Source organism: Trachurus trachurus, assembly GCF_905171665.1.
Source record: "Trachurus trachurus genome assembly, chromosome: 1".
Classification (NCBI taxonomy): Eukaryota; Metazoa; Chordata; class Actinopteri; order Carangiformes; family Carangidae; genus Trachurus; species Trachurus trachurus.
In genome coordinates, this window is record NC_139891.1 from 7,599,795 (window position 1) to 7,622,285 (window position 22,491).

Genomic DNA, 22,491 nt, shown 5'->3' on the forward strand with positions numbered 1-22,491 from the left:
AGCGGAGCTGGCGGTCACAGTCGTGCCCTGGATTGTAGCAGAGCAGCCCTCCTGCAGCCTGTTCGCCCACCACCATGGATGTCAAACTACTGGCACTGATGACTCTGCTGGCCGTGGCCACACATACTCCAACCGCCAACGGTGAGTCCAGCAGAGGCTAGAGTCTCATCTTTACTGGGAGTTTACATAGATTTTATGAGATGTTTTGCTGAAAAAGACAAGGAAAGGATTTTGCTGCTTGGACAGCGTGGATGCCTTGGCTTCTGCTTTTTTAAATATTTGACATACAGTATGAATTTGGCCACTGACTGTATTAGACATGAGCTACATGTAGACGGATTTGAGTTGGCTTTATCTTAACTTCAACTTTCGTTTTTACTTTTTTTGACTGTCACAGCTTTACTTCTTGAATCCCTCTGCATACTTTGTCTGCTTTCATCCTCCCAAGTTTTTATAGTTTGATGATTGATTACTTTCATTTGTTGCTCGCTGGAAATAAATCTTTTTAATAAAACATGTAGTGCAGGTCCTCTTCTGGTTGTTGCAGTAAGTTCCAGGATTTTTATTCCCTGTTTTGTTTCTATTTAATCACATCTGATGTTTCGGGGGACTTGGATAAATGAGCAAGTGAGCAAAAAGTTAGTGAGCAACGAGTAGACTTGTAGTTTGATAATGATTCTTATATTTTATATTTATACATGTCTTTTGATTACATTTCATCCATCCATTTGTGTTAAATGATTTGATTAATTGATGAGTAGAAAATAATTCTTTTAAGATTTTGTAAATTGTTTCATAGTCGAAGCTTTTCTCAGAGGAACAGCCAATCTCACTTATCAAATGTGAAATTCCTGCTGCTTTTCTGAAATCTCTTTTGAGTTTGAGCAAGTTTGAAGTGTTGACTGGGAAACAAACAATTAGATTTGAAATACTCACAAATATAATCTATAATCATTAGTCCCAGCCCTGGATGCCTGATCTATATCACTTGTGGGTCTTTTTGTAACATTTTATTGTAACATTTTACTGACATTGTTTTTTAGAGGCAATAACTGAAAGTGATTTTGTTGTTTCCATTAATCACTATATCTAATATTTTGAGCTAAGATCCTTCATGTACCAGAGTTGAATAGCAGCTCATGTTAACCTATAGGGGACAAGTCAGGTCTGGCTTATGCCAGGCTTGTTGTTTCGGCCCCAGTGAGACCCCTGATTGCACATTAAAGACTTAGGTCTAAATGTGTGTATTTGTCCTTTCTCTTTGCTTTCTTTTCATTAGTTTCTAATTAGGGATAAACAATGCGGTGGTGATAGCAGTGGATGCTCGCTTCTGGCCCTGGTGCTGCGTGCTGCATAATGATCCCTTAGTTAGCATGAGAAAAGAGCCTGAATGGGTGTGAATCATTAGGCTGATATTACTGGAGGATTTAGCCATTTGTGGCAGGACATTTGGTGTGGCATGATTAACATGCATATCAGTGGCAATATGCTGAAACCCCAGGACAAAGGTCTGTTAGCTATACTTGATGCACTTGATTTTGTTGATCTGTGTGTTTATCTGGACAGGAAACACACAGAACAAGTTGCTGGAATTGTCTAAATATCCATCCAGTTAAGATCAGCATCTGCTCTGTGACCTTTTCAATTCCCTGACTCTCTCTGCAGCTTCGCCATAGTTTTTTTTTTTTCCCATTCACACCCAGTCTATTAGGATTCCAGTCACGGCTATTAAGCTGATTTCTTAATTCATTTAGAGTTTTATTGCAGGGTGTTGCTTTTAATCCCAACACTGACATTTTCACAACCTCTTTCACTATTCCCTTGGAAACTATATTTCAAGAAGGCAAATAAGCGGAAAAAAACTACAATTGGTTTGTAATTGCCTGTATTTGGAGTTATTCGTGTGCATCTGCTCTGCTCTGGGCCCCCACAATCCTCCATGGAGGCACAGAGGTGATTTGTAATCATTTTAAGAATGTACTCGAGGTGATTTCCACAGAGGCCGTTGATGCCGTCTGAGCCGCAAAGTGCTCCCTCATAAAAGAGGCGAATATTGGAAATTGAATGTTGAGGGCCCTCCGCCTTAAGAGCAGCAGGACTGAATGGTCTGGGAGTGAAAAGCTAAAAATCTCAGTGTGTGTGAGTGTCTGTGTGTGTGTGTACGAGTGGTAAAAGGGCTAATCTCTTTTTAATGAACATGTTGTTCAGAGCTATAGCAGGTAAACTCATACGTTCCCATGCTTTTTAAAGACTTGTTACAGTAGATTAAGCATGTTTTTAATTTGTGCTCAGGGGGCAGTGATGCGTTTAATTGCAACTGAAATGGAGTCGAAGCTACTGTGGTTGAATTTTCATTTTTAATCAATGTTGACGTAAATATTTAAATCCTGGAACGGACCTCAAAAAGAACCCCTCACTGCTCTTCGCTGCAGTCGCTTGATCCGCTCATTCAGCTACTTGGCTTCAAACGCAGCCGGCTACTTGTTCCCGTGTAACGTTTCTTTAACATCACTGCTCATTTGTCCTTTTCCTTGTGTTTTTGCAGCAAAGCCCATCAGCCTGGTTGAGCGGTGCTGGTGTCGTTCCACCCTTAACACGGTTCCTCAGCGCTCCATCAAAGAGCTCAAGTTCCTCCACACGCCCAACTGCCCCTTCCAAGTCATGTAAGTCAATAAGAATGAAATGACTGCAGTGACTGTGGTCACTTCAATTACTCTGTCACTCTTGTTTAAGTTCATTCTTTTGCATGTTGGTGTAATTAGTTGGATTTTAATGACTGTGCTGATCAAAGACAAGTTGAGCTCCTAGTATCCTGCAGTCCTCTGACATACAGACCCTGGCCCCCTCATCTAGAAAGTGTGTGTTATTCTTGGACACTCATAGAGCTGGTTGGTCAGTGACAGAGCCAAGGTGATTTTAACAGGATATCTATAGGAATAGTTATTAACTTAATGCTTCAAACAGATATATATTTTTTGTTGAATTATTTGCAAATATAACATCAAACAAAAATCTCAATTTTCATTTAGTTAAATTCTTCAAAAAATAATAGTGGAAATTAAAGCCGCAAGCGGCGATGGCGGGCCCTCGCTCGCCCATGCCGCCGCGGGGCCTGAGGCACGCCGGGGCCGTGGCGCGAAGGTGAAAGGGAGAAAAACCCCGGAAGGAGGCCAAAAATGCAATGTTTCGTTCATCCACCAGGGGGCAGTCACCGCATGTGGTCTGGTGCGTTCAGGGGCGGCCCCTCATCACTCGTGTGAAGTTTGGAGTGAATGGGACAAAGCATGAGGGAGTTATGAGCAGTTAAAGGTTCGTCCACTAGGGGCAGTAATGGGATGCGTGCAGGTGCGTTCAGGGTCAGTCCCTCATCACACATGTGAAGTTTCTTGGAAATCGGACAAAGCATGAGGGAGTTATGAGCTGTTAAAGGTTCGTCCACTAGGGGCAGTAATGGGATGCGTGCAGGTGTGTTCAGGGTCAGCCCCTCATCACACATGTGAAGTTTCGTGGAAATCGGACAAAGCATGAGGGAGTTATGAGCAGTTAAAGGTTCGTCCACTAGGGGGCAGTAATGGGATGCGTGCAGGTGTGTTCAGGGTCAGCCCCTCATCACACATGTGAAGTTTCGTGGAAATCGGACAATGTTGATGCAAAAAATGGCACTTCCGGTTTCCACTAGGGGGCCACATGAGCGACACCCCTATCAGATGGAAGAGGTCTCCACCCTGGACCTGTCTATCAATTTTCATGATGATACGAGTTCATTAAAGCCATCAAAATGCCAAACGTATTTTATTGGCGAGGGATCATCAGTTGCCATGACGCCACGCGGTCGCCATTACTCGTAGCTTCACAGCGTTCATAATGTAGCTTCACCAACTGGTTCTGCATGTTTTAGAAGTGGAATGAAGTTGATGGGGTCAACTATGTGGAATCAGTACACGTAATGTAAAAACTGGTCACTTCCTGTTACCACCGGGGGGCGCCATGAGTGACGTAGGAAATTAATATATCGGGACGTTCAGGGCGGAGCCATCATCATGTCCAGCAAGTTTGAAGTAGCTACGATAAAGTATGTGGGCGTGAGAGCCATTCGTATTTACATGGCGAGCACCGAAACAGGCGCCAATGTGAATCGAGCCATAGCAGCCACGCCCTATGACCTACACACCTGCGGAGCACAAGATAAGGTCATCATGGGGTTTCGATGCTGGAAAACAAATTTGAAGCCGATCGAGTGAAATCCCTAGGACGAGTTAGATCAAACGTAAGTACTGGAAATGTCCAAAAATGGCGAAAAATTGAAAATCAAAATCAAAATGGCCGACTTCCTGTTGAAATTTTACCATGACGTTAAGAGACTTTTTTGTGCGCCTGGGGATGATGAATGTGTGTACCAAATTTCGTCTGCCTACGACAAACTAACCGAATAGGCGAGGGCAAATTTAAAATTTGTAGGGGGCGCTATTTCGCCATTTTGCGTCGAGCATGTGCGACGACCCAAAAATATCGAATTTCGGAGAAGGCCGGACGTCCGTGCAAAAGTATACGCATTTTCGCATTTGGGAAAGGGGCGAAATTGGGGCACGAAATGTCGGAAGAATAATAATAATAATTAAAGCCGCAAGCGGCGATGGCGGGCCCTCGCTCGCCCATGCCACCGCGGGGCCTGAGGCACGCCGGGGCCGTGGCGCGGAGCAGAAAGGGAGAAAAAACCTGGAAGGAGGCCAAAAACGCAATGTTTCGTTCATCCACCAGGGGGCAGTCACCGCATGCGGTCTGGTGCGTTCAGGGGCCTCCCCTCATCACTCGTGTGAAGTTTGGAGTGAATCGGACAAAGCATGAGGGAGTTATGAGCAGTTAAAGGTTCGTCCACTAGGGGGCAGTAATGGGATGTGTGCAGGTGTGTTCAGGGTCAGTCCCTCATCACACATGTGAAGTTTCTTGGAAATCGGACAAAGCATGAGGGAGTTATGAGCAGTTAAAGGTTCGTCCACTAGGGGGCAGTAATGGGATGCGTGCAGGTGTGTTCAGGGTCAGCCCCTCATCACACATGTGAAGTTTCGTGGAAATCGGACAAAGCATGAGGGAGTTATGATCAGTTAAAGGTTCGTCCACTAGGGGGCAGTAATGAGATGCGTGCAGGTGTGTTCAGGGTCAGCCCCTGATCACACATGTGAAGTTTCGTGGAAATCGGACAAAGCATGAGGGAGTTATGAGCAGTTAAAGGTTCGTCCACTAGGGGCAGTAATGAGATGCGTGCAGGTGTGTTCAGGGTCAGCCCCTCATCACACATGTGAAGTTTCGTGGAAATCGGACAATGTTGATGTAAAATATGGCACTTCCTGTTTCCACTAGGGGGCAAAAGGAGTCAGATCGCCTATGAGTACATAGAAACGTTGAGGTCGTGACCCTGGACCTGTGTACCAATTTTCATGTTGATACGAGTTCATTAAAGCCATCCAAAGGGCAAACGTATTGTCATGGCGAGGAATGGTCGCCGCGTCGCCACACGGACGCCATTACTCGTAGCTTCACAGCGTTCATGATGGAGCTTCACCACCTTAGTCTGCATGTTTTAGAAGTGGAATGAAGTTGATGGGGCAAAGTATGTACAATTTCCAAATTTTAGTACACTTCCTGTTACCACCGGGGGGCGCTATGAGTTACGTGGGAAGTTAATATATCCGGACGTTCAGGGCGGAGCCATCATCATGTCCAGCAAGTTTGAAGTTGATTGGATGAAGTATGTGGGCGTGAGAGCCACACGTATGTACATGGCGAGAACGCCATAGTGAATTGAGCGCTGGCAGCCACGCCCTTTGACCTACGGACTCACGGAGCACAAGATAAGCTCAGCTAGGTCTGGAGATGTGGTGTACCTAATTTGAACTTGATCGGGCGAACGCTCTGGGAGGAGTTAAGTTTAGGCGGGAAAAATCAAAACCAAAATGGCCGACTTCCTGTTGGGTTGAGGTCATAAGGTCAAGAGGATTTTTTGTATATCTGGGTATAATACAGATGTGTACCGAATTTTGTGTGTGTACGACAAAGTAAGACGAATGGCGATGCCATTGACATGTGTTTGTAGGGGGCGCTATTCAGCCATTTGGCCACGCCCATTTCCAACGACTTTAAAATATCAAAATTTTCGCGAGGCCTGATGTGCATGCCAAAATTCACGCGTTTTGGGGCATGTTGAGGCCCCCAAAAATGCGATTTTAGGGAGAATATAATAATAATAAACATAGCAATTACAATAGGGCTTTCGCTGGGCGACAGCAGTCGCCGCTCGGGCCCTAATTAAAGCCGCAAGCGGCGATGGCGGGCCCTCGCTCGCCCATGCCACCGCGGGGCCTGAGGCACGCCGGGGCCGTGGCGCGGAGCCGAAATTGAGAAAAAACCCCGGAAGGAGGCCAAAAATGCAATGTTTCGTTCATCCACCAGGGGGCAGTCACCGCATGTGGTCTGGTGCGTTCAGGGGCGGCCCCTCATCACTCTTGTGAAGTTTGGAGTGAATCGGACAAAGCACGAGGGAGTTATGAGCAGTTAAAGGTTCGTCCACCAGGGGGCAGTAATGGGATGCGTGCAGGTGCGTTCAGGGTCAGCCCCTCATCACGCATGTGAAGTTTCGTGGAAATCGGACAAAGCATGAGGGAGTTATGAGCAGTTAAAGGTTCGTCCACTAGGGGGCAGTAATGAGATGCGTGCAGGTGTGTTCAGGGTCAGCCCCTCATCACACATGTGAAGTTTCGTGGAAATCGGACAATGTTGATGCAAAAAATGGCACTTCCGGTTTCCACTAGGGGGCCACATGAGCGACACCCCTATCAGATGGAAGAGGTCTCCACCCTGGACCTGTATATCAATTTTCATGATGATACGAGTTCATTAAAGCCATCAAAAAGCCAAACGTATTTTAATGGCGAGGAATTGATGGTAGCCACGCCCCCACAGGGACGCCATTACTCGTAGCTTCACAGTCTTCATAATGTAGCTTCACCAACTGGTTCTGCATGTTGTAGAAGTGGAATGAAGTTGATGGGGCAAAGTATGTACATTTTAAAATTTTAGTACACTTCCTGTTACCACCGGGGGGCGCTATGAGTAACGTGGGAAGTGAATATATCGGGGCGTTCAGGGCGGAGCCATCATCATGTCCAGCAAGTTTTAAGTTGATTGGATGAAGTATGTGGGCGTGAGAGCCACACGTATGGACATGGCGAGAACGCCAAAGTCTGATGAGCGCTGGCAGCCACGCCCTTTGACCTACGGACTCACGGAGCACAAGATAAGCTCAGCTAGGTCTGGAGATGTGGTGTACCTAATTTGAACGTGATCGGCCGAACGCTCTGGGAGTAGTTAATTTTAGGCGGGAAAAATCAAAACCAAAATGGCCGACTTCCTGTTGGGTTGAGGTCATGAGGTCAAGAGGCTTTTTTGCATATCTGGGTATAATACATATGTGTTCCGAATTTTGTGAGCATAGGACAAAGTTAGATAGCAAAATTCTCTATGTGCATTTTTGACTTTGTAGGGGGCGCTATTCCGCCATTCTGCGTCGACCATGTGCGACCACCCAAAAATATCGAATTTCGGATGAGGCCGGACGTCCGTGCAAAAGTATACGCATTTTCGCATTTGGGAAAGGGGCGAAATTGGGGCACGAAATGTCGGAAGAATAATAATAATAATAATAATAATAAACATTACAATTTCAATATAGCATTTTTCCCCGGGGGTCTTCCATACCACATGATTACTTGATTACTTGATTACTTTGGGGACACTTGCACTTTGGGGTCACTTGCACGTTGGGGCATGAACGAATTTCAATAGGGCTTTCGCCAGGCGACTTGCAGTCGCCGCTCGGGCCCTAATTAAAGCCGCAAGCGGCGATGGCGGGCCCTCGCTCGCCCATGCCGCCGCGGGGCCTGAGGCACGCCGGGGCCGTGGCGCGGAGCAGAAATGGAGAAAAAACCCCGGAAGGAGGCCAAAAACGCAATGTTTCGTTCGTCCACCAGGGGGCAGTCACCGCATGTGGTGTGGTGCGTTCAGGGGCGGCCCCTCATCACTCGTGTGAAGTTTGGATTGAATCGGACAAAGCATGAGGGAGTTATGAGCAGTTAAAGGTTCGTCCACTAGGGGGCAGTAATGGGATGCGTGCAGGTGCGTTCAGGGTCAGTCCCTCATCACACATGTGAAGTTTCTTGGAAATCGGACATAGCATGAGGGAGTTATGAGCAGTTAAAGGTTCGTCCACTAGGGGGCAGTAATGGGATGCGTGCAGGTGTGTTCAGGGTCAGCCCCTGATCACCCATGTGAAGTTTCGTGGAAATCGGACAAAGCATGAGGGAGTTATGAGCAGTTAAAGGTTCGTCCACTAGGGGCAGTAATGAGATGCGTGCAGGTGTGTTCAGGGTCAGCCCCTGATCACACATGTGAAGTTTCGTGGAAATCGGACAAAGCATGAGGGAGTTATGAGCAGTTAAAGGTTCGTCCACTAGGGGCAGTAATGAGATGCGTGCAGGTGTGTTCAGGGTCAGCCCCTGATCACACATGTGAAGTTTCGTGGAAATCGGACAAAGCATGAGGGAGTTATGAGCAGTTAAAGGTTCGTCCACTAGGGGGCAGTAATGGGATGCGTGCAGGTGCGTTCAGGGTCAGCCCCTCATCACACATGTGAAGTTTCGTGGAAATCGGACAATGTTGATGTAAAATATGCCACTTCCTGTTTCCACTAGGGGGCAACATGAGTGAGATCACCTATGAGCATATGGAGACGTTGAGGTCGTGACCCTGGACCTGTGTACCAATTTTCATGTTGATACGAGTTCATTAAAGCCATCAAAAGGGCAAACGCATTTTCATGGCGAGGAATGGTCGCCGCGTCGCCACACGGACGCCATTACTCGTAGCTTCACAGCGTTCATAATGTAGCTTCACCACCTTAGTCTGCATGTTGTAGAAGTGGAATGGAGTTGATGGGGTGAACTATGTGGCATCAGTACACGTTAAGGTAAAACCTGGCCACTTCCTGTTACCACCGGGGGGCGCTTTGAGTGACGTAGGAAATTAATATATCGGGACGTATAGGGCGGAGCCGTCATCATGTCCAGCAAGTTTGAAGCTGATCGGATAAAGTATGTGGGCGTGAGAGCTGTTCGAAGGTGAAATGGCGAGCAAACGAAAAGTCGCCAAAATCCTCAAGGCCCCAGAAGCCACGCCCTTTGACCTAGAGACCTGCGGAGCACAACTTTTGATCAGAGTGGCAATTCGATGGTCTCTAGCCAATTTGAAGTCAATCGGACAAAATCTGTAGGAGAAGTTAGATCAAACAGGTCAAAAGTTCAAATCAAAATGGCCGACTTCCTGTTGTGATTTCACCATGACATTAAGAGGCTTTTTTGTGTGTCTTGCCATGTTCTATAAGCCCACCAAATTTCATGCATGTAGGTGAAATGCAAAGGAGGGGCTGATGTTTTGAAATTTTGTAGGGGGCGCTATAGAGGCATTTGGCCACGCCCATTTCCAACGACTTTAAAATATCAAATTTTTCGCGAGTCCTGATGTGCATGCCAAAATATACGCGTTTTGGGGCATGTTGAAGCCCCCAAAAATGCGATTTTAGGGAGAATATAATAATAATAATAATAATAATAATAAACAAAGCAGAAACAATAGGGCTTTCGCTGGGCGACAGCAGTCGCCGCTCGGGCCCTAATTAAAGCCGCAAGCGGCTATGACGGGCCCTCGTTCCACGCCACTCGGCGTCTCGCTCCCACGACCCCCCGGTCCCCGCCACCCCCGGGGCGCTCTTCGAAACCCCCGCGCGCCACCGGACGTCGGCAGCTAGTAGAGGGTCGTTCCCTCATCAAACACGTGAAATTTCGAGAAAATCGGACAATGTACGATGGAGTTACGGCAAGTTTACGGTTCGTCCACCAGGGGGCAGTAACGGGATGTGGGTCGTTGCGTTCAAGGTCGTGACCTCATCACATATGTGAAGTTTCGAGCAAATCGGACAATGTCGATGTAAAATATGGCATTTCCTGTGTCCACAAGGGGGCGACTTGAGCGAGGTTGCGTACGATCAAATGGAGGTGTAGAGGGCGGGTGTCTGATCACGTACATAAATTTTGAAGCAGTTCGGACGAAGTACATGGGAGATAGAGCAGCCCGTGTATGCATGGCGAGGCATCAGAAATGGCGGCGGCCACAGTGGCCACGCCCTTTGACCTACCGACCTGCAGAGCACAAGCTGTAATCAGGGCGGTCTGAGGATGATGTGTAGCGAATATGAAGCCGATCGGGCGAAACCCCTAGGAGGAGTTCGTTTCTGATGGACCGCAATACGTGGCGCCGCCACACGGGGGCAATTAGCCGTAGCCTCAAAGCGTACGTAATGTAGCTTCACCGATTTGTTTCACATGTATCAGAAGTGGAACGAAGTTGCTGGGGTGAACTATGTACGATTAATTCATGTTAGCGTAATCTGTGTCGACTTCCTGTTACCACCGGGGGGCGCTATGAGTAACGTGGGAAGTTAATATGTCAGATTGTCCAGGAAGGACCCATCATCATGTCCACCAAGTTTGAAGCGGCTACGATCAAGTATGTCGGCGTGAGAGCCGTTCGAAGTGAAACGGCGCCGAACACGAACAGTCGCCAAAATGTGTCGCATCATAGCAGCCACGCCCTTTGACCTACAGGCATGTAGTTCACAAGATAAGATCAGCATGGCGTCTCGATGGTCCATAGCCAATTTGAAGTCAATCGGACGAAATCTGTAGGAGGGGTTCGGTCAAATAGGTCAAAATTTCAATCCAAAATGGCCGACTTCCGGTTGGGTATAGGGCGTGGCTTTAAGAGGATTTTTTGTGTGTCTTCCCATGTTCTATAACCCCACCAAATTTCATGCATGTAAGTGCAACGGTGTGGCGGGGCTGATCAATTCAAAATTTCAAGGGGGCGCTGTTGCGCCATTACATTCTGCGCACACGAACGGATGTCATGGTACGTCTATTTTCACCAGACTACACGTGTATGCCAAATTTCATCCGTTTCTCGCTTCGGCAAAGGGGTCGAAATCGCGTTCAAACGCGCGTAATAATAATAATAATAATAATAATAATAATAATAAACATTGCAATATCTGGGGTATTTTGCGCCAGGTCTATGCAGTACTTGGTTACTTGCTTGCTTACTTGTTGTTACTCGTCGGCTGGCACGTTGATTTATGTGCATGTCGAATTACAATAGGGTCCTCCCTGTGACGTTGTCACTGGCTCGGGCCCTAATAAACATTACAATTTCAATATAGCATTTTTCCCCGGGGGTCTTCCATACCACATGATTACTTGATTACTTGATTACTTTGGGGTCACTTGCACTTTGGGGTCACTTGCACGTTGGGGCATGAACGAATTTCAATAGGGCTTTCGCCAGGCGACTTGCAGTCGCCGCTCGGGCCCTAATAAATCTATGCACCTGTACATGTGCATATGCACTGTACAGGACTGCAATTATCAATAATCAACTGTTTCCATTCAAAATGTGGAGGAATTACTGCGATGTAAAGAGTGCTCATCTGTTAGTGATTATTTCTATTATATCAGTTATTTATTCTATTTTGTTTGTACTGTACTTCAAAAGAAGAACATCTGTGCATTAATGACTGATCTTTATTTTTAAGCTGATGTCATATTTTACACCCTCCACCCTCATAATTCAGCATCATTTTAAATAACTGGACATTTTACCTTACATTATTACATCATTATCCTTAAGTATTTATAATTTTCATTTAATCTCATTAGCTTCTCAATTTAATTTGACAAATTAAACAAAGAACCGGAAAAAAACATATGTTATTTTAATACAGTGTGGATGAGAGTTGGTTGTGTGAAGTATAATGTTAATATCCTTCCATGATTTCCTGAATGAGATGCCTGACTTAAAAAAAAACATGATCCACTCAGAAAGAGGGAAGCGGTGGCGGCCAGAACTCAAGGGGGCCGTTTCTGTTTTGTAAAGGAAGCAATAATTAAAGGTCAAAGTGATTACCTTTGTATTTCCACTGACCCCCCACGTCCCTCATTCACTTTTCCTTTTTTTATTTCCCAACTCAAACTGCCCAGCAACACTGCAGTATAATGTCAGTGGTCTGGAACACATTAACTAAACAGCTTCATTCATTTGTCCGCTATAGAAAATGGGATGGCAGAAGCCTCACAGCCAAAAGGTTAAAGTCTGTGGGGCTTCTGCCAAAAAATGGAGGAGGGGGGGGCAGGCTATTTGAAGGGGTTGACTGAATGGCGAAAGGTCAGAGAGGACACACAGCTCTCCGGCCGGGCCACGGACTCCCTCTAACTTCCCTCCAGAAAACCGTGTGAGGAGTCAAGAAGTCATTGAGACGAAGCGCCCGCAGAGCGCAGCTCCTGTATCTCTATTGAGGCAGATGAAAGAAAGCCAGTAACACAAGAGCCTCTGTCCCCCAAACCTCCTCTGCCCCCGCACCAACTCCCTGTGTCCCGCCGTGCGCCCTCATCCTACCCCCCACCCCCCCGACCCATCCCAGCATGCTGTTGGTATTAACTTGCTGTGAAGTAATTACTACCTGCTGCTTGTGGAACTCCAGCCCTCAAATTCCAGCCAAGTCAATTAGGGTTTAGGATCTCGGTTGGTCATCCAGACAAGCAGACAGATAAACAGGATGAAGGGAGACACATCAAAACAGCAGAGGGCTCCTGAGCGGATGAGCTGGCCATCCCTAATAAAATAAGAGAGGAGGGGAAGAAGGGGACATCCCTGGAGGAAAAGCAAACACAGATCCAGTTACTGAGCTGTTTGGCCTCCTGACTCATGTTGGTTTGAGGGCTTTGGGGCTGATGCTTGGATTGATGCTCCTCAACCTCTCTTTTAAGTTTAGGGGCCATTTGCTCATTTGCTTGCGTGTGTGTGTGCATCTAAATGGGGTGAGAAATAGGGGAGGTGGCACATTAAAGGGGTAGCAAGGGTGCAGGAGAAGGTGGTGGGGCACAAATTGAATCAGGCAGCAGTTTGAGGCGGAGAGGAATGTGTTTAATTTGCAGAGTCGTGTGATGGAGAGATGGAAGGAGGAGAAAGAGGAGCAGTGAGGCGCTACACCTCCGAGTTGTTAACTCTCATACACGACCTTTTGCCACCGAGGTGTGAGACCCACATGTTTAGACCCCCCACCCCCCGCCCTGCTCAGACCAGCGGAGCAGAGTCTGATAACAGAACAAATCCTCTCCTAAATATTTGGCTCAGCTCCCCATCAACAGGCCACACATCACTCGCAAGAACACACACTCTCTGTGACCACAGGGATGTAAATCATAATGTGGGATCAATCTGACGTCGCTGCACTTACCAAAAAAAAAAGAAACATATATCTACAACCCAGAAAGCCTTTACAAGGGTTAAGAGGTAGCAAAAATCATCAGATAATTCTGCAATACAAAGAAAAGCAACAACAGCATTATAAATCTAATTTCTAAAACGTTAAAATTTCATCCTAACACAACCCACACTCGTGCTTCACTTGCAACTTTTTGATAACTGCAGTTTAAACTGTCTAAAAGTGTCCAAAATAATAATAAAAATAAAAAAAATAAAAGAAAGTGTTAAGAACAGAGGAGGTTGTAAAAATCACTGTAAATGCACCTTTTGGTGTGAGATGTGAGATGTTCCCCCTCATAAAGACCAATGTTCCCCCTCATAAAGACCAACATCAACATTAAAATGGGACTTTCAGTATTTCAAAATTTTTTTAAAATCTTTGGCCGAAATACCTGTTAAGATTTTCTGTGCGCCACACAGAGAAAGTTTTACAGGACCTACAGTGCAGTGCGATCCGCGGTGCGCGCCTCCCTCCCAGCTGTCCCTGAGTGGAAACAGAGAGCTGTGATTTTTCACCACCGACCGCAGCGTGACAGCCTGTTATGTGCACTTAATCCTCCGCTTTTTCAGCTAGGATGTGCTGAGGTTTTTAGAGCTTAGCTGAGGTGTTTCTGAGCTCAGCCCCATCAGATATTATCCTGACGTGTTGCACTCATTTCAACATTGAGGTCCTTTGATTTGTTCAACAATAGTTGATTTAAATAGGGCTGGTATTTTTTTTATTTGATCTTACCGTATGCACTGCTGCTTTTATGGCTACAAACGATGCATGTGACCTGATGTTAAATGAAGCATCACTGGTGTGATTTTTTACCCTTGGCATTAAGGTGACAGGTTGTTAGATGTAGTAATCCTCTGGGTTTAACTGGGATGTGTAGCGTGATATTTCAGGAGATTAAAGATTAAGTTGAGCTTTTATTAAAACAAGGCTTCACAAAAAATAAATAAATAGATGACATTATTGTGATTTATTAGCCACACAGAAACAGATGTACTGTGCTCAACCTGCAGCATCTTTAGGGCATTATCTCTTCAACTTTACCTTGAGTACCCACACAAATGTATATTATGTCTTTACGGTGCTGTGGGGAGTTATGAATGTTGGCTGGCGCCTTTAAGTTGTAAAGACCAAGGTGGTTTTGCATATTTAGTTTTAACAAGTGTAAATGTCTTATATTTTTTACATTTTTGACCATCATTAACTAAATTATAGGCTTCAGTGAGTTTTTATGCCAATTTTCCCACATTGCAAGACACAGTTCTTTTCCATAGGTTTCAGCACTTTATGCATCAGAGTCTGGAATTTGTCACCTTTTTTAAAATCATAGTTCATATTTGTTGCCTGCTGGTGGTTAGTATTAAAAAATATGTTGGTGTTGGATTCAAGATCACTCTAATAACTGATCAGCAACAACGTAGAGCACAGCACAGTTCATAATGTGTATCTTAACTTTCCTGTTCCCAAATGGCCATTTTAGCCTTAAAAAGATTCTACAGTAAGTGATAGACTCTTGCTGTGATGGATTACCTCGTTCCTTTGTTCCAAGTTTTTATAAGTTGATTAATTGAGTGCTGACCTAAACTGCAGGCTCCCAAAATATGGAAAATCAACTTAGTGTGCTCAGGAAATCAGTCTTCCGTGTGGTCCAGAGAAGATCATTTATCTCATCGACAAAATCCTGTTGAAGTGTCTGCAGGAAAATTTAGCAAAACGCCTAAAATGGAAACCAAGCGAGGAACCTACAAGAGTTTCTTAAGTTTGAGTGTTAACTGAAATGTGCAGGACATATGAGCTTAAAGCTGATTTATTACATGAGCATTAAGATCCTCCTGAGATATTTACCTTCCTCCTCATCTCTGCTGCCTCTCCTCTGTGTGAACGTGTGGAAATTATACAGGCAAATGTGCATTTGTATGTATAGTGGGATGTGGAGTCTTATCCCTCTTGTTTCTCCTACAGTGCCAAGCTGAAGAGCAACCGTGAAGTTTGCATCAACCCCGAGACCAAGTGGCTGCAGCAGTACTTAAAGAACGCCATTAACAAGTAAGAGAAACCTGCTCACTCTCTCTGCACAGACACACACAGACATGAAATACGACCCTCTTCTCAGTTTCCAGCTTGCAAAGAAGAAATAAACCCTTGCTAAAAAAAAAAAGTAGTCATTTCTCAGTTTGCTGCTCAGAAACCACTGACAAGGTTGATGTAAGCAGCTGAGTTATTATCTGTGACACAATTAGCATCAAGTAAGAGTCACAATAAATCTGCCACTGGCGTTTCTGCTTCCGTCTTTCTCATAAGCATACGGTAACGTCTGAGACTTTAGCAAAGACCCCAGAATGAGCCGTTCATCATTCTTACCCTATATGTTCACATGTGTCTTATAACACTTTTTTTTTTTCCTAAAGACCATTTTCCAAATAATTCTTATCACTTACTGCACATCAGAGACAGAGCTGTCCTGAAGTGGAGCAGCACTGTGGTCACAGGCTCTTGGTAGTAAAAAGGCGCAGCGGCAGCTCATTCACTTTTTTAATGAGCTCTGTAGTTAAAACGTGTGCAGTTCCTCGTAAAAAAAATGTTCCCAACATGTCTGGTGGTGATTATCGCCAGGCCGCTTCTTAAAAAACCATAAACACTTAAAGTGCACAATGTGAAAACAAACAATAAAGTGATTTCTGAGGAGTTACGACTTATTGTTTATTGTGTCAGTGAGGGAACCTGCGTGGATACGGAATATTTTAAAACATGTGCTCTTATCATGGGAGCTGTCATAGTTCATTGAAGCTGGCATGTGGCACAGCAGCAAACAGTCTCCCAGACCAACACTGTCTCCTACTAATTTGGTTTATAAACAACCAAGCAACAAATACGTTCTGAGGGGTTTTTTGTTTTGTTTTGTTTTTGTTTTGTTTTAATGAAAGAGTGATTGAATGAATAATCCTACATTTATTAGCAGGCTTGGGGTTGCCAGGAAGTGGTTGTGTTGAATAGTGAGAGAGCACGCAGGATTTTTGTACCCACAGTACAATCAGTGGGTACAAATCAGAGTCCGGTCTGTGGCACAAAGCCCCCTACCAAAAGTGCTCTGGTTTAGCTTCAGGAAAGATCTTGGTTTTGGTTAAATGTCAACAAACACAACTCTCTGTGAACTTATTCTGTATAAAAACCAAACTGCAATCTTTCCCTAAACTTAACAAAGTGCTGTGAGAATCTAAACACAACCATATAAAGGTTTAATGAGGCGGTGGGCACTACCAGTGGATACTTTACTGGAAGGTCAGATGTTTTGGTGGAAACACATTGTCTCCAAATAGTTTACTGATATGTCAAATAGCACCCTATTTGCAGCTTGTTTTATAGCTTTGCTGCTGCAGTTTAGTTGTATATGAAAATAATTTCACCCAAAGACACATGAAACTCAGACCTTTTACATTCAGACTGTTTGTTTGGCACTGTATGAGGAGAGTGGGGTTTTCATTACACATCATTACCGTCAAGAGAAAAATGTCCAGTGTGTCAACTGAGAAGCTGCAGACATTTTGAGCTTATTCATCGAGGTCTTAACTTCAGCAGAATGTGACAGTGTCTAAAATTACACTTAGCGACGTGTTTGAAAGTACACTTACATTTTAAGTGCTGAGAATGGGAGTCATAAATGACTCCAGAGATGTGTGATGCATGCAAGCATCAACCAATACTGCTTTTTATTCCCATTTTATGTATAAAAGGACATTTTGTGAGCATCGCTGCTCTTTGTCAGCATCACCCTTTTCGTGTTCACTTACTGTACAATTACATTTATGCTGTGGTGTTCACCAATCAGAACTGTTTGCCAACACCTGAGGCCCCTGACATGCTAACATGTGTATGACTGCTCTGCTGAGAACAACATACACCATCACTTTTCTTTCCAAACACTTTTTGGAAGGAATCGCCATTGCTGCTGGACTTGGTTCCTCAACAGCATTTTTTTTTCTAGTGTAGAAATCTCTACATTTATAGATCCTCAGGTGCTTGATTTCAGTAGAGCACCAATAAAACACTGGAAAAACACTCCACTACAAGTAAAAGTCCTCCATTCAAGAAAAGCAAATATCATCAGCAAAAGTGTCCAAAAGTAGAAGTTCTCACGCAGAAACACAATACAAGTTTCACAGATGACATGATTAGATCCTGTTGCAACTGTGCATCAGCATCATTTTGCTGCTCTGACTGGTTGAGGTGGAGCAACACACAGTTATGTGGTTCCTAACCTAAGGTTCAGGCCCCTCCAGAGGGTCATCAGATAAATCTATGACTAAATTAATCTTTTCTATTATTTAAAATAAAACATTGTAGAATTTGACATTTCTGGGCTTCGTGTAGGTGTTTAAATGAAACTATTTATCTTGTTGAACAGCTTAAAACCTCATAAGAGGCTTCAAGTTGATACAGACTTTGCTTTGAAGTCACAAGCCAAAAGTTTGAGAATTACCCATTCATCATTAAAATCATCAAGATACACTCTTCAAACTGGAGGTTATCCATTTATCGTTTGAGTTGATGGTATAGTACCATGTTCAGAGAATATATTACAGAAACGTAGCTGCCTTCAGTCTCATGAATGCCTATCCTCCTGAATCTCTCTCCAGGGTGAAGAAATCCAGAAGACGCAGCAGCAAGAAGAACTAAACACGACAAGTGAAGACGTGTATGTCGTCAGGCCTGCGTCGAACCAGCATACCTCCCACTCACTGCTACGGATGCATGTAAACACGCTGTATGTACCTGTCCACCTCTCTGGACCGCTCGCTGAACCAGCACTTCACCGCCAAACCCCCCCCGGCCCCCTGCACCACCACCTCCACCACGCAGTTACCTCCAGCCCTCCACCTTAGCACCACAATGCAGTTACACCTTGGAATGACGGGATGGATGTCGATGTCAGATGTGTGTTTGTGTGAGTGCTGACCCAATGTCCTAACAAAGTGTATGTGTGTGTGTTTGAATGTGCGTCAAACTGTGTGTCTGTACATATGTTTTTTTTTCACTTCACACATAAAGGAACAAACTGACCTCTCTGTCTCACACTCAATGTTTTGTGGGAAATGCTGCCTTCATGGTCCCGTCTAAATGGTCCAAATCTGTTTTGGCAAACTGAAGAGGTGCATCAGGAATTCACCCAAGTGAACTGAAAAAAAAGTTGTTTTTACAGCGGTGCAAAGGAAAGAGTGAATCCTACTAACTTTTTATCCTTGATCTTATCTTCATTTTAAAAAATGAAGATTCATTAAAAAATGAAGATAAGATCAGGATGAACTTGGCGTTACCCTCAGACAGAGGGGTCATGGGACAGACATGGAAGCTGGCCAGTGGGGTTAACCTCCTACGGGGGGGGGACCAGTCAGGGCAGGCCGTGCTACCACAGGTCTTACATTGTCTTTGAGCTTGCTGCAGAAACAAAACAGAAACTGTTTCCTAAACAAGCACTGATCTTATGGTGCTATATATTCATAATAAGGGGTCAGAGCCTTAGACATAATTGTATTTCACTGTTTATTTTATGCAAGATTTAAGACGGGATGCTGTGACTTCTGTGTCTCATATGAAACTCAGTTGTGTTTTTTTTATGAGTCACACAAGAGCTGTTGTTGGAGGTGAAAAGTGAAATGGAAAGATGATGCTATGCGAAGGCCATACTGTACTGATACATATGATAAACAAGTGGAATAAAACACCTATCAGTGGAAACAGCGGAAAAAAGACCAAATATTTATTCAGTAAAACATTTGAGATTAGAAACCTGTGAATGGCTTTCTATTTTAAAAGCAGAACACCATTGTAATTCTGGGCTATTTTTGTTTTTTACACCTTATCAGAGGTATCAAAGTAATCGTACGTCATCATGACAACAGAGCAGTATTTACTATTTTCATACCAACACCTGTCCCTGGTAGGAATGAAAAGCTAATAAACTGTTATATAAAACATGAAACTGAATGATAAAATGTCACAAAGGGAATGTTGATGTTGGCAAAAGGAAAGTTTTTGATCATTCTTTTTTTTATATATATATTTGAGCCACTTTATTATCAGATGTGTCTTTTATAAGTAATGGTTTTATTTTTATATTGTCTGTATAATTTTACTAAATGTTTTTTAATGCAATGTACAGTAGACAGTAGCTACTAAATGAAGGTTATTCCATAAAATGCAAAAAAAAAAAGGAAACAGTATTAAAATTCATTTTTATGGTTTCATGCAATAATGGTTTCTTTCCAGTCGTTATGCACAGTATGCAACAGATTCCTGCTCCAAAGGAATAAAACACTAACTCTGAACATAATTTCACAGTGGGGATACAAAACTCAGCCAAACAAGACAAATATTTTCCTTCTGCTTTGTAGTTACCCCAGAGGTAAAATGGGTGAACTGGATAAAATCTGTCAAATCCAACACACTGTGATTAAAAACAAAGGCCACTGTCGCTGTGTCACAGGAGTGCGTTCAGCTCGGCCCACCAGTCATCCCCATCGGACACTTGACGTATTGACAGATGATGTGTCAATAGAGCCACCGAGCCAAAACAGAACAAAACCTTAGAGCTGAGAGCCAGGCGACTAACATGTGCTTTCAATCTAGACACTCCCAGCATCCCTCAGGCTTTCATTCAATTTCACTCAACTGCTGCCATGCCGCAAAAATTAGAGCCTGTTTTTCTTCCCTCAGAGTTGTAATGGAAGTCCTGGTGGTTGTAGTAATTGTTATGGTCTCTGTTTTGTTTTGGTTTATTGTATGTGGTCTCTTTTGCTGACTGACTGGTTTACAGGTGATAATCTTATCAATTTGCAGCTAATAGTGCAATAATACTCTAAGTGTAATTTATTTCCCATTAATGTAATAGAAGTTAATGGACACTAATTTTATATTATTACACTAACTTGTTTAGAAGGAAGATTGTGTAGTTACCTGTGTAAAGTCCAATCTCTATAATATAATAAATCAACACCAGCAAAAAGTTTCAACATTAAAAAGTGGTGAACTCTATTAAATCAACGGGAGATGTGTTTACTACACTGTTAGCAGCATTTGCTTCATTATTGATTTACTTTAATGAGATGCATTTGCAACAACGAATAATGAGCTGTTCTAGACAGAGTTAAAGAGAGTTTCTGTACAGGGTCCCATTTATCTTTTGCAGTGTTAGTACCAGTCAACACCATAAAATAACTGTAGACGACATTTAGTGTGATTGAACTACCACCTGAATATTTAGGCAAGATTATTATTATGCATATTTGCCACCAGAGCTTTTAAAAGTGTGTATTTGAGACCAAATGTCCGTAACAGTTTTACATGTTAAAACACATTCAGGTTCACATTCACTTGACACTGCATTAGTGCATTAGTGTCAAGAAAAAAAGCATCAAAGTGGGTATATGTATTCTGCTTTGGACCCCAAGACAATGTGAAGTGACTTTATTTCTTTTGAGGCAGCTTCTGACACATATTCTTCATATACGTGAAATGTATTAGAGTATTACCCTGTGTATTTCCACTGTTTGTAAACCAAGAGACAGTATTTTAGCTATGATACTCAAGCCTTTTTTTTCAATAAAGTCATATGAAATTTTAAAAAAAAATCTCTCTTTATTTCTGACGATTTCACATTTTTTATTTATGTAAACTGCATTTATTTTAAGCTACAGTGAGTGGTTTTTGATCAGAAGATTACAAGTTACAGACACACATCCGAGATAGAGCCTTCACTTATCTCAGTGTTGAACCCAAGTCGAGCTCTGTACGTCGTAATAATAAAAACAGAAAACTGTTTCTTTCCAGTGTGAACCAAACGCTGTTTCTTAAAACTATAACTGTTGAACAACCTTCAATGTGTTCACTTTTTCTAACCATGACAGCAAAGGTCCTCTATGAAATTAAAGCAACACTATGTAGGATTTGCGGTAGCTACTGGTACTCCGGTTGAGAAGAACAACTGTCTGCTACTGTGTCTTTCCCAGAGAATTTGTTGTCGGTGCTGTCGCAGAGTCCGGTACTGTTGCCATTGCCATTACCGGTACCAGTGCAGTCGCCGCCATCATTACCAATACCGGTGCCATTGCCGGTACGGGCGGTCCCATCACCGGCGCCGTTGCCAGTAGCCATCGTCGTTGTCGGTACTAGTGCCGAGCTAACCACGGTGTTCCTACCCACGCAAGGAAGTCACATAGTGCAGTTTAAGCATCTGAACCATTCATCCTATTAACCATTTTTCTACCACTTCAATGAGTTTAGAAACATTGTTTTAAGGTCGAAAAACTACATAGTGTTGCTTTAATGCCAAATACTCCTTTAAACAAAAATCATGATCGTTTCAAGAATTTGTTATCATTGTGCCTTAACAAACTGTAACTATTTAGCTTAACTATTAGCTTAACTACCAGCTTATTGTTGTAACCATGATGAAAAAGGTCCAGCACACCTGCTGCTGTTATACTCCTGCGGGGTGTATTATTGCTGCTATGAATGGATGCCTATGGATATCGTGGTATTTGTAATATTACGGGCTCAAACTTAAGGGATTAATCAAATAATGAACTAAAAACATGCAAAGCTTTAGAGACAAGTCGTGCTTTCAACACCACCAGCATAACAGCGTTATAAGGAGTGGTTTGGTTTAACGGTAATATCTTAAATATCGTTGAGGCAGTTCTGGAGTGGGTTGTAGTGGTATGAAAATACAAAGCAGAAGTGTTTGGGCAGGTTTAAAAACTTCTCTCTTTCAAAATCTGTCAAGAGGAGTTACCTCCTCACTTTGACGGTAACAAAAAGTGGCAGTACCACACCTCAGACAAGTGGAATAAGCTACCACAGACCATGCAACCTCCATTTCCAGAGAGAGAAATAACACACTGGAGACTTTCTGCTGCAGGTTCACCAGACTAAACCAGTTCAAACAAAGAAAGCAAGAACAAGCCAAAACCTCATGGAAAACAGTCTGGCACTGTGTATGAACAGTGAGTTTGAGGCTCCATGAATAATTCAGTGGGACTATCACTTGACATTTTCCACCTTCAAACTGAAAA

The 22,491-nt window shown here is 43.6% G+C and overlaps 1 protein-coding gene across 1 annotated transcript; it reads left to right on the forward strand.

Moving 5' to 3' along the window:
* cxcl12b (chemokine (C-X-C motif) ligand 12b (stromal cell-derived factor 1)) lies at positions 1-20,973 on the forward strand. Its single transcript, XM_083975662.1, has 4 exons — positions 1-141; positions 2,546-2,663; positions 15,386-15,469; positions 18,058-20,973. The coding sequence occupies exons 1-4, from the start codon at positions 75-77 to the stop codon at positions 18,095-18,097; spliced, it is 309 nt and encodes a 102-aa protein (XP_083831788.1). The 5' UTR covers positions 1-74; the 3' UTR covers positions 18,098-20,973.
* The last annotated feature ends 1,518 nt before the right edge of the window (positions 20,974-22,491 follow it).

Excerpts from the sequence above, each read along its gene's own strand:
- cxcl12b (XM_083975662.1), top strand. The coding sequence starts at position 75 with ATGGATGTCAAACTACTGGCACTGATGACTCTGCTGGCCGTGGCCACA. Across the intron at positions 142-2,545 it reads ACATACTCCAACCGCCAACG|CAAAGCCCATCAGCCTGGTT; the intron begins GTGAGTCCAGCA and ends GTGTTTTTGCAG. Across the intron at positions 15,470-18,057 it reads TTAAAGAACGCCATTAACAA|GGTGAAGAAATCCAGAAGAC; the intron begins GTAAGAGAAACC and ends ATCTCTCTCCAG.